Source organism: Conger conger, chromosome 8 (assembly GCF_963514075.1).
Source record: "Conger conger chromosome 8, fConCon1.1, whole genome shotgun sequence".
Lineage (NCBI taxonomy): Eukaryota > Metazoa > Chordata > Actinopteri > Anguilliformes > Congridae > Conger > Conger conger.
This window is the reverse complement of record NC_083767.1, coordinates 16,521,300-16,533,869: the sequence shown is the minus strand read 5'-3', so window position 1 is coordinate 16,533,869 and position 12,570 is coordinate 16,521,300. Positions and strand designations below refer to the sequence as shown.

At 43.7% G+C, this 12,570-nt stretch overlaps 1 protein-coding gene across 1 annotated transcript in view; it reads left to right on the top strand.

Moving 5' to 3' along the window:
* LOC133135152 (membrane-associated guanylate kinase, WW and PDZ domain-containing protein 2-like) overlaps window positions 1–12,570 on the top strand; it is a 103,192-nt gene that overhangs the window by 23,549 nt on the left and 67,073 nt on the right. Inside the window, exon 2 of the mRNA XM_061251946.1 lies at window positions 8,992–9,108. Within this exon, the coding sequence (XP_061107930.1) occupies window positions 8,992–9,108 (117 nt within the window). The remainder of the gene's footprint in view (window positions 1–8,991; window positions 9,109–12,570) is intronic.

The window sequence follows — 12,570 nt, the reverse complement described above, 5'->3', positions numbered from 1 at the left end:
TGCACGTTTTTTCAAAGCTTACGGATACGGAGGAAACGGAGCAGAGAGACACGAAGACGACTTTGAAAAAATGGTAATAATATGGGAAATAATTATGTTGCGATGTATTTCATGCTGTCTCCGCTTTTGCCTATTTTAAGGTACATTATTGACTGGTGTTAAATAAAGAGGTCTGCTGGCCCGTTGGCTCTCCTTCCTGCCTCGTCTGTCTCTGTCTCCCGCGGACCCGGAAGTAGCGAGCCTGGCTGCTACAGTCTGTTATATTACGAAAATAGTTAACTGAAATGTGTTTCTGAAAACATTTGAAGCGAGAAATAAGCCATACAGTTGCTGAATCTGTCTTCATTTTAGATCGACAACAGTTCGTTTAAAAGTAGCCGGCTCCTACCCAGACGTTGTCTCTCTCCCTTGAGAAGAGCAAGCACGGAAAACAGTATAGCCTGCTATTGCTAGCTGAGCCACAAAGCCTCTTCTTTCATACCACTCCTGATGGAAGGAGCGCACAATTTTCTGTCCCTTGCGTTGATGAAGTTCGGGAAGTGCTGGTGTTGGTCTGCCTTTTTTAATTAAATCCAACTTTTGTTGGAAATCCAACTTACTAAAGTTGTGAAATTGTTGCATCGACATGTTTCTGACTGTGTTGTAGGTTCTAAGCACCTTGTGGTTTCGCGCCGTTATGGCTGGAAGCCTCGCGCAGATGACACATATGATGACACATATGATATGACACAGGCGACACGTCATCCAGGGTAGGCTTGCCTACTGTAAAACACGCAAACCAGGCAATACGCATGCGCGGATTCTGAAGTCTCCTGAATGAATGAATCCTCAGCAGGGTAATGAGAGGCGGGGACGCGCGTGTTCCACGGAGTAACGAGAAGCGGGGACGCGCGTCTTCCACTACAATGAAACGGAGTGCTGCAGCATATCCTGTACAGCCTAGCGCCTCACGACATATTTTAACGCCGTTTTAGACATTTTGGGAATTTTGAGCAAAAAGAACAGGACCAATAAAACACATGAAATATTAGAAAAACTATTTACATTTACATGTAAAACATTTATTTTTATTTTTGTTTTGTTTAGTCATTTTGATTGGATTATCACAGGGTAGGCAGTGCCTACCCTGACCGCACGTCCATGGTGTGCATACGTGTGCTGGCTGAGACTGGGCCCATGGTCCGTGTGTGAGGACACACACCATTAGGGAGAGGGGTGACAGCGAGTGCAGCCTGAAGAATTGGCATTAGCAGGCAGCCACATTCACTGGCTCTCAGCCTGTTCCTGGACCCAAGAGGGCTTCTGACTAACAATAACTGCATCTCTTTCAATATTATACCGTATATCAAACATTGGTACTGTGTATGTTTGTGTGTGTCTGCGTGTATGTGTGGGTGTGTGTGTGTGTGCATGTGTGTGTGCGTGCATGTATGTGCATATGTATGTGCTTGTGTGTGTGTGTGTGTGTGTGTGTGTGTGTGTGTGTGTGTGTGTGTGTTTGAGGGTGTGTGTTTTCGTGTGGAGGAATCCATTTAATCCTTGTTTGTTTTTACTCCTGTGAAAAGCTGTTCTGGGCTTGTGCTGTTAGAAAGGGCTCAGTGTTGATCCGTCGGGAATACTGCTGTGTTTGTGGACAGACACGATTAAAATAACCCAGGTTTCATGGATCAAAGAAACATGCACAAGATGGATGCTGCATGGGATATTATATTTTTGAAGAAAATAAAAATAGTTACCTTCACAAGGGCATCTCTAAGTGTATTCAGCTCAGAGATTAATAAAAGAGTTTCATCTCTATAATTAACACACACACACACACACACACAAACACAAACATGCACACACACACACACGTTTAATGCTTATGTCATTTTTGGCCCATTGATTTACTGTGCATTTTTCTCTCTGCAGAACTGAGCTATTTCTCCCAAGATAATACTTTGACGGTAATGCTTAGCATTTCTTAACATAAGAAAGCTTTCAACAATATTAGTCTGAAACCTCATGTTTGTCAGTACGCAGCTTTGGAACAAACACGCAGTGTACCTTCGAGTGAATTTGTGTTTACCCAGATCATACCAGCCTTTTCCCTGCTTTGGCACAAACCTCTGAACACTGTTTTGTTTGTTTGGGAATAGACATGGCGGTTGCTGTGAAGAAAAACAAATATCAGTTGTTGTGGCCGCTATTGCAGTCTTTTTTTTGTGAATGAAAAGTATTGTTGGAAATGATCAGGTGACAATGTGGAGTTGACTCTCTGGGTCCCTCTCTCTCTGTTGGGTCTGTGTGCTACAGACACGTGCAGGGGAAGCACAGGTGAGACTCACCTGGTTTGCAGGTTAGCGCGTTCCTCTGATCCACATTAAAAGGGGAAAGGGACTACTAATGGGCAGACACGCTTGTACATTCAGAAATAAAGTGATGGTGGAGGTACATTTTTGTTTTTCAAGGATCAAATACATTTGCCGATCAAAATATTTACAAATTAATTATATATTGCTAGCTGGGGTTACAATTATATGGTAAATGGTTGGCATTTATATAGCGCCTTTATCCAAAGCACTGTACAATTGATGCTTCTCATTCACCCATTCATAGACACACTCACACACCGACGGCGATTGGCTGCCATGCAAGGTGCCGACCAGCTCGTCCGGAGCATTTGGGGGTTAGGTGTCTTGCTCAGGGACACTTCGACACAGCCCGGGCGGGGGATTGAACCGGCAACCCTCCGACTGCCAGACAACTGCTCTTACTGCCTGAGCCATGTCACCCCATGATATATGTGCCTACTGTATAGGGTACTGCCTCATTTATACCTCTTCAGGTACAATTCAGGCTGTCAAGAACTGTCCTGCTTTGCGTGTATGTGTGTGTGTGTGTGTGTTTTGTGTTAGTTTTGTTTGTGCATGTGTATGCATGCATTTGCGTGTTATGAACATGTAATCCTCTAATATTTAAATCACATCTCATTCCTTTGGAGGAGCGGGTCAATAAGGCAGATGCTTGTTCTCATTAGAAAATATTGACTACATTCTTATTTGTATGATTTCATAGAAAGCTCATTATCATAAACGATACAAATCCAACACGCCACATAGCATCAATATTTACTTCATCATGTGCATATGAATGAGATCAGATTTATCCCCCCTCCCCCTTGAGGTTTCCCATCAGCCCCCGGGGGACCAGACCAGCAGAGGATTGTGTTGTGTTTGATCGATGGAGTGTGAGTTTGTGTGGTAGAGAGAATGTTGTGTACGTCATTCACAAACATTCTCTCTATCACACACTCTCCCTTGTTTATGTGTGTGTGTGTGTGTGTGTGTGTTTGTTTGTGTCGGAGAGAGGGAGTGTATGCATGTACAGGCATGTGTATGCGTGTGAGAGGGAGAGACATTGTTAGCCTAGTCTTTGTTGTTACCACACTGTTGTTTGCATTCATGTTGTAATGTATTCCTGTATTTCTGTATGTATGCCAATATTTACGATGTAATACATGTCAATTAAGCATTTTACATTTGAATTTGAGAGCGAGAGAAAGTGTGTGTGTGAGAGAGAGAGAGAATGTATGTGTGAGAGTGAGGGAAAGACAGTGAAAATGTGTGTGTGTCTGTGAGAGGGAGAGTGTGTGAAAGTGTATATGTGTGTGAGAGAGAGAGAAGGAAAGAGTATAAAAGTATGTGTATGTGTGTCTGTGAGAGAGAGGGAGAGAGTGTATGTGTGGGAGAGTGAGGGAAAGTGAGTGAAAATGTATGCGTGTGTGTGTGTGTGTGTGTCTGTGTGAGAGGCAGAGTATGTAAAAGTGTGTGTATGTGTGTGTGTGTGTGAGAGAGAGAGAGAGAGGGAGAGGGATATATCACTAGCCCTGATATGCTCTATCTCCTGCCCTTACACATTGATATCATCCAACCGTTAGCCTAACACACCGATAACATCGATCTGTTGGCCTAACACACTGTACGAGCAGATCACATTCTTGAAGAATAAACTTTATCTCGGACTATGTTGATTATCCAATAGGGAGGCTGTGCCTTCGTGCTCACAGGAAGACAGATGGGTAGAGCTGACTGCTGTTAAATTGCTAATTAACCTGTCTAGAGCTGCATAAAATCAGTACTCCACTGTGTTGCATGGTTAATGTAATACGTCCACCGAACGACACTTCATTAGGGAAGGCGATTTACTCTCCTCACCCTGTTTGACTTCATTACCTTTTCATATGACGACCGCTTCGGTTGGGTAATCAGGACATCGGGGTTTTCTGATTGGTTCTTCTGAAGTCTCGGCCTATCTGTCTGTTTGCGTGTCTGTAGTATTGTTGCGCGTTGCTGTGACTGCACAGGATTACACACTGACCAAATACATCAGCTGCATCATCGATGAATGTAAGACAGGTCACCGACCGTGTTACAGACCACTGACCGTATCACAACTCTCTTGACATATCAGAGATGACTGCCCGTATCACACCTCGTTGACCGTATCAGAGATCACTGATGGTATCACACCTCGTCGACCGTGTCAGAGATCACTGACGGTATCACACCTCGTCGACCATATCAGAGTTCACTGATGGTATCACATCTTGTCGACCGTATCAGAGATTGCTGACGGTATCACACCTCGTCGACCGTATCAGAGTAAACTGGCCGTATCACACCTTGTTGAACATAGCAGAGATCACCGACCGTATCACAGCTTGTCGACTGTATCAGAGTTCACTGACGGTATCACAGCTTATTGACCGTATCACAGCTCATCGACCGTATCACAGCTTATCGACCGTATCACAGATTTTATGCGTGTGTGGGTATGCGTGTGAATGCATTTACATATGTGTGTGGGTGGTTGGGTGCCTGTGTGGGTGTGTGTATATTTGTGTGTGGGTGAATATGTATATTTTTTATACAGTGGACTCTAGAATTATTGGCACCCCTGACTGGCAATGCTTCAACCGATGCTGTATCTGAGCAAAATGTACAATTTGGTCACATCTGACCACTGCACCTTTGTTCAATCATACTTTAAATAACCAAATGAGACCACATGCGACCAAAATTGAATGTTTTGGTCAGATATAGCTTTGGCATGTTTGGCATACATCGCAATGCATAAAAGGAGATGCACCTCATGTCCACAGTGAAATATGGTGGTGGGTCAGTGATGTTTTCTGTTTCACTTGGAGAGGGTGATAAATGTAGCATGCTGTAACTTTAGCTGTAACGGTAGCTGTGACTTTAGCATTGTGGAGCTGTAGCTTACGGGTGGTGTGGCTGTAGCTTTAGCTGTAGCATATTGTAGATGTAGCTTTAGCATTATGGAGCTGTAGCTGTAGCTTTAGTGTGATGTAGCCGTAACTTAGCTGTAGCATGTTGTAACAGTAGCTGTAGCTATAGCAAGATCATGTAGCTGTAACTTTTGCTGCAGCTTGTTGTAGCAGAGCTGTAGCCTTACCATTACGGAGCTGTAGCTTTAGCGTAATGTAGCTGTGACATTAGCTGCAGCATATTGTAGTCAAAGCTTTTGTTTTAGCTGCACCTATAGTGTTTGCTGTGTAAAGATGACTTGTACATGCAGGCAGTGCTGTGGGCTGACAGCTCTGCAATCTTCCTGCTTTTGAGAAGGACGATGTGTTTTCTGCCGCCAGAGTGCTCTGAATTACCATCTTATTTCCCTTCCTAAACGGTACAAACTGCCAGTGCTTTGATCCGCTCATATTATAAGTGAATAAATAAATACAGTATGCCTGGCGTTGAGAAAACAAGATGCGTCACTCTACTTAACCAGGACTCCGAGTGCCTTTCAACTTCTCCATTGATTAATTATTTATTGGGAACATTCCTAAGTGTAGTCGTGCTTGTATTATTCATTGGCATGCTGGTTGACTCCATGCAAACTCACACACCGAGTACACACACACACACACACACACACACAGGAGCTTAAGGAGACTGGTAAAGCCTGACTCCTTATACTGTAAGGCATTTGGTGTGAATTTTTAGATACTTGTAGGCCTATCTGCTGGAGAGGTACATATGTCATTTGTGACTTGTTTTTGTGTGTGTCTGTGTGGTTTATGTGCACTTTAAATGGTAGCGTGTTGAAATTAGGCAGAGACGACCAGCTGTTTTTAATCTAATGAGCTAATGAACCACTATCCCCATTATTATCTACATAAATAACTCTAATTGATTTCACATACACACATGCAGTGGCCTGTTCTTCTGTTTTACTGGGAGAGCTGAACTCTGGTGACCTTTTTATTTGTGTCTGTAGATGACTCCTGATTGGGGGTGGGCAGTACAGAGAAGCGACACTGAACTGTGTGTTCGATTGGATAGCAGATAAACACCCTGACCTCTGTCTGAACCCTACTGCCACCTCACATCGGTGTGACTGACTCATCTCACACACGCACATAGATGCAGACACACATACACAGGTGCATACACACACAAACGCACACACACACAGGCATGTACACAGGCAAAGTAGCACATGCACGCACGCACACATGCGCACATGCACTCACACACACAGGCACATATGCATATACGCATGCAAAAACACAGGTACATGCACACACATATGCAGACATACACACATGCTCACATGCATGCATGCACACATAGACATAAACACACGCAGGCACATATGCATACACACACACACACAAGCACACACACATGCATGCTCACACGGGTGTTAAAAAGCTGTACGATCTGAATGATATCTTTGAGTACAGCATCTGAGTGCACTGTGCTGTCCTACTGAAGAGTTTCATTGAAACAGTGCTGTGCATGTATTGTTTCACAAATCGTCATGTTGCTTGGTCATCTCACAATCGTAGCATATTTGTAACGCGAGGGGTTTCCTACGAAGTCAGCAAGCAGAGGGCATTTGTGAAAGCTGCCATATTCACTGCTTCTCAGACCGCAACCAAGTCACTCGCAGGAATGTGGTGCACTACCACTCCTGACCAACAGAGGGAGCTGCAGGACCTCAGAATCCCATCCACCAATCAGAGGCTGAATCTCATTGTGAAAGGGCACCCCTTGGCAGAGTGATGTTCCTCTGTTCCCTCGTCGCTTCGCTCTCTCTCTCTCTCCCTCCCTTCCTCTTTTTCCCAGTGTCTCTCTCTCCCTCCCTCTCTTTTTCCCGGTCTCTGTCGGGCTCAGAGGAGATCGCTGGCAGAGCGGAGGTTGTCTCGTTCGGCGGTAGATAGAGAGGTGGAGATTGAGACAGTCCAGACAGGAGAGAGGCAGGCGCTCGCTGTCAGTGCTTTGCTGGATCAGTGCTGAGTCTGTGCTGGGTCTGTACACGGTCTGTACACGGTCTGTGGACTTATACCAGTGGGAAGTGGATGTACCAACATCTGTACCAGCTACATAAGAGGTGATATTACTGCCTTTCAGTGAGCACTGAGTGAGTGTATTTTTATGGACTGTAATTGTAATTGTGTGTGCTTTTATCTATGTATGTAACTGCCTATGTCCTTGTATGTGTGTATGAAATATGTCTGTTTGTTTGTATGTCTGTGTTTGTATATCTGTATTTTTCTGTGTTTGTGTGTATGTGTATTGTGTGAGGTATGTGTATGCCTGTGTGTTTTTATGTGTGTGTGCTTGTGCTTGCGCGTGTGTGCATGCGTGAGAGTGAGTATGCGTATGTGTGTGTTTGTTTGAGCATGTGTGTGTGGGTGCGTGTGATAGTCATCACACAGTGACCGGTCTGTGGGCTTCATTATGGCTGTGCAGTGCTTCTCTCTTTGTTTATATGAGGAAGCTGAATGAGGCTCAGTGGAGCTTTGCAACTGATTAGTAAAACACATGCGCTCTCTCTCTTACCTTTTACCATAATGAGGATTTATCGCTGTCCTCGTGAACATTTCTGCTTCGATTTCAAATCAGTCCAAAGTTTGGAGAACGTGTGTGTGACAAGGATAGATAGATAGAGATTAAGAGATAGCGTGTGTGTGTGTGTGAATCCTTCATGTGAAAAGATATATCTGTTTAGCTTGCTCATTAAAAATGTTTTATTCATTATGTCATCATTCATCTCCTGCTGATATAAGGATGCTCAGAAGTGGAGCAGGGCTGGATTTTTCAGCTGTGGAGTGTGAGGCAGTGTGGAATGTATTCTGATAGCATCTCAATGTCATCGCATTTCCAATGACCCAACGTGCTGGCCTGCTGGAAAGAACCAAACAAGTGTATTTTACTCCAGATCGAAGATAAAAGAATAACGTGTTTGTTCAGGGTCAGGGCTGGACTATCCAGGGGGCCCACAGTCCTGTCTCTGCTTGTAGTGTGTGTATATGCTACAGTGTGTTACTGTGTGTGTATGTGTGCTCGTGTATATCTGTTGTCTGTGTGCGGGTGTGTGTATGTAAGTACTGTGAGTGTGTGTGTGTGGACAGTATGTGTTTTGTGTGTTTTGTGTATGTGTGTGTGTGTGTGTGTATGTGTATGTGTGTATGTACTGTGGGTGTGTGTGGACAGTATGTGTGTGTTTGTGTGTGTGTTTATTTGTATGTACTGTGAGTGTGTGTGTGTATGTGTGTATGTATTGTGAGTGTGTCTGTGTATGTGTTGTGTGTGTATGTGTGTGTATTGTGAGTGTGTATTGTGTGTGTGTGTATTGTGAGTGTGTGTATGTGTGTATGTATTGTGAGTGTGTGTGTGTGTGTGTGTGTGTGTGTGTGTGTGTGTGTATGTATGTATTGTGTGTGAGGGGACTGTAGAGCTGACAGTAGTAGTGCTGGTTTTGCCCTTGCCTCCTGCTGAGGTAGCAGTATCTCTCCCCCTCCCCCTCCCCTCCCCCCATCCCCTCCCAGCCCATTCATTCACTGGGGGAAGGGCCGGACAGAGTCTGTGCTCGTGTGTGTGTGTGTGTGTGTGTGTGTGTGTGTGTGTGTGTGTGTGTGTGTGTGTGTGTGTGTGTGTTTTGATGTAGCTGACCCGGGCTGTGTGTTTTTTGGCTCTGCAGGTGGTGTTGTCGATAAGGACCTTCGTCACTACCTCAACCTGCGCTTCCAGAAGGGTTCAGTGGACCACGAGCTGCAGCAGATCATCCGAGACAACCTGTACCTCCGCACTGTTCCCTGTGAGTATCCCAACTCCATATGCTGACATTCCCCTGTATCCCAACTCCATGTTGTTCCCTGTGAGTATCCCAACTCCATATGCTGACATTCCCCTGTATCCCAACTCCATGTTATTCTCTGTGAGTATCCCAACTCCATATGCTGACATTCCCCTGTATCCCAACTCCATATGCTGACATTCCCCTGTATCCCAACTCCATGTTATTCTCTGTGAGTATCCCAACTCCATATGCTGACATTCCCCTGTATCCCAACTCCATGTTGTACCCTGTGAGTATCCCAACTCCATATGCTGACATTCCCCTGTATCCCAACTCCATGTTGTCCCAACTCTGTACATTCCCTGTAAGTATGGTTAGGGTGAACGTGGCTTTTGGCTGTGATTTTTTTTTTCTTCATGCTAATATCTTTTTATTGGTTATTCAGTGACACACACACAAAATTCATATAAAAGCATCCACACGCATTAACCCAAATAACCCATGACCTAGAATATACACAAAAATACAACACTGATTAAACAAGATTATAAACATATAAAATTGCATCTAATGTGGCCAGTTAGGCCTTTTCCATTTTTTTGGCTGTGATATTGTATGGTTGTTTGTTTTGAGTGTCTGTTTTGGCTATGTGTTGTAAGGGTGTGGGTTTTGGCTGTGATATTGTAAGTGTGTTTGTCTTGGCAATGATACTGTAAGGCTGTTTGTTTTGGCTATGATATGGTGATTTTCAGGCTTCGATTGTAATTCCATGGTATTAGATTCCATTTCTCCTGAGCCTTATTTCATGTTGCTATTTTTGTTTCTTATTTGGTTGAGGTGGGGGTGGGGGGTTCCTTCTGATGTACTTGGGTATTGCCGATTGACAGATGGGATGGGTCATATATTCTTAACCAGCAGTCATTGATTAAAAAGTTTGAGTAGTGTAATATTATGAAGAGCTTAGTGTGTTCTAGGCCTCACAATGTGTGTGTGTGTGTGTGTGTGTTTAGTAATACACACCCTATGCAGATGATGTGTGTGTGTTTGGTAATAGACGCTCTGTACATGTAATGTGGTGTTTGGCGGTAGAAGCTCTGTGCAGATACTGTGTGTTTGTTTGGTAATAGAAGCCATGTACATGTAATGTCTGTGTTTGGTAATAGAAGCGCTGTGCATGTAATGTGTGTGTTTTGGATTAGAAGTGCTATGTATGTAATGTGTGTTTGTTTGGTAATAGAAGGTGCTGGTATGCTGGAGTACCTTAAAACTAAAATGAGTAGAACAGAAATATGGTAGGTGGTAATGAATTCTGGAGCAGAACATCGCCTCCTTCTGGTCAGGCCCAGAAGTGCAGTTTCATCTACAGGGCCCCTGTGTGTAGTCCTACTGCCTCTGCCTCTGCCACTCAGTCTATGTTTTTCATGAGAGAGAGATTGACCTATAACCCTGTGGAAACAAAGAACATGGTGTATGTGGGACAGACATGGGTGATTGTGAGACAGTATGGGGGTGTGTGTGTGTCAGAGAGAGCGGGAACAATACAGAAAGTCAGAGAGATGAGAGAGAGCGAGATGAGAGCGTGGGAATGAGACAGGGGGAGTACGACAGGTCCTTGGTGTTCAGCTCAAAGTCAGAGCGATTTAAGGAGAGACAGCCTGGAAGCTCAGTAGTGATGTCTGGTGGGGTTTGTTGTGAGCTCATTGGTCAGGTGTAGTGATAGCAGGCAGAGTTTACTCAGAGTTCATTGGTCAGGTGTAGTGAGTTCTGATGGAGTTTTCTGTGAGCTCAGCGGTCAGGTGTAGTGAGATCAGGTGCGCTTTGCTGTCAGGGCATTGGTCAGGTGTAGTGATATCAGGTGGAGTTTGCACTGAGATCATTGGTGCCTTGGAGGTTCAGCAGAGTTTTGTGCCCTAAATACTTCCCTACATACTGCAGATAGCACAGAGATATTACATTTCAGTAAACCATAATTACATTTAATTTAAATCTCCATCTAATATCAGGACAGGTTGACTGAGCATGCATGCTCTGGATTACCCAGAGGTTAGTGTTCCTGTGTTTATGAATGCACACATTCACACACATGCGCACACATTCACACACATTAACTCCCAAACACACATATTCACACATGCATGCACATGGACATACAGTGGGCTCCAGAATTATTGGCATTCTTTATAAAACTTTTGAAAAAAGGCTGCATATATTAAACAACATGGATAACTAAATAAAATCAAACAATATAATTTTTTTAATTTAGTTAAATCCCTGTCTAAAGGAACTATATTGTGTCATTCCATCACTGGATAAAAAATGAGGTAACAAGCATGTAAAATTCCTTTGTCAACCATCAGCATGGGAAAAGCCAAAGAACTGTCAATTCAGAAGACACAGATGTTAATTGACCATCTCAAGTCGGGTAATGGGTACGGGGTTAAACATACCACTTAGCACTGTAAGGGCAATAATAAAAAGGATGGTCAGGAAGATGGTGTGGGAGGCCATAAGTAACCCTAGGATCACAGTTTAAGAATTGCAGAGTTTGGTTGTTTCTTGGGGTCTCAAAAAAACATAAAATGGCACCTCCATACCAGCAAACTCTGCTGGCAAGAAGGCAGATCTTACTGAGCACAATAAACAAAACCAAGCATCTTGAGTTTGCCAAACCTCATTGGAATTATGACTGGAAGAGAATGCTATGGTCAGATGAGACCAAAATTTAAAGTTTTTCGCCATACACACCATCAACATGTCTGGCACAAAATAAAATGCACCTCATACCTACTGTCAAATATGGCAGTGGGTCATTGATGTTTTGGAGATGTTTTGCTGCCAGTGGTCCAGAGGCACTATTTAAAATCAATGGCACAATTAATTCAATGAAGTACCAGGAAATCTTGGCAGAAAATCTGGTTGCCTCTGGTAGTAAGACTTGATCGTAGGTAGATTGTCCAGCAGGACAATGACTCCAAACATACGTCAAAATCGACACAGAACTGGTTAAGTAAAAACAACCATGTTCTGCAATGACCTCTCCAGACTTCATGAAAAATCCCATGAAAAACCAGTGGTCTGAACTGAAGAGAGAGGTATCCCAAAGATATCAATGATTCTGAAAAGTTCTGCATGGAGGAATGGTCAAAAATCCCTCCAAATGTGTTGTCTAACCTTATCACAGATTATAGGAAAAGACCCATGGATGTCATTTTGCCAGGGGTGTTTGCACAAAGTATTAAACCAGGGTTGTCAATAATTGTGGAAACTGTTTATTTGAAAATGGTAAGACTTTCGTTGAAGAAACTGTATGTGAACAAACACAGAGAAACACACATACGAACACACACACACACACGCACACACAAACAGTTCAGCACCATGGACAGGGATTTGTCATTAGGGTGCAACAGTAAAAGCTGAAGATCTCCAGGTGTACTGTGTGTCTGTGTGTAATGAGTTTAATGTGTGTGCACTGCGTGT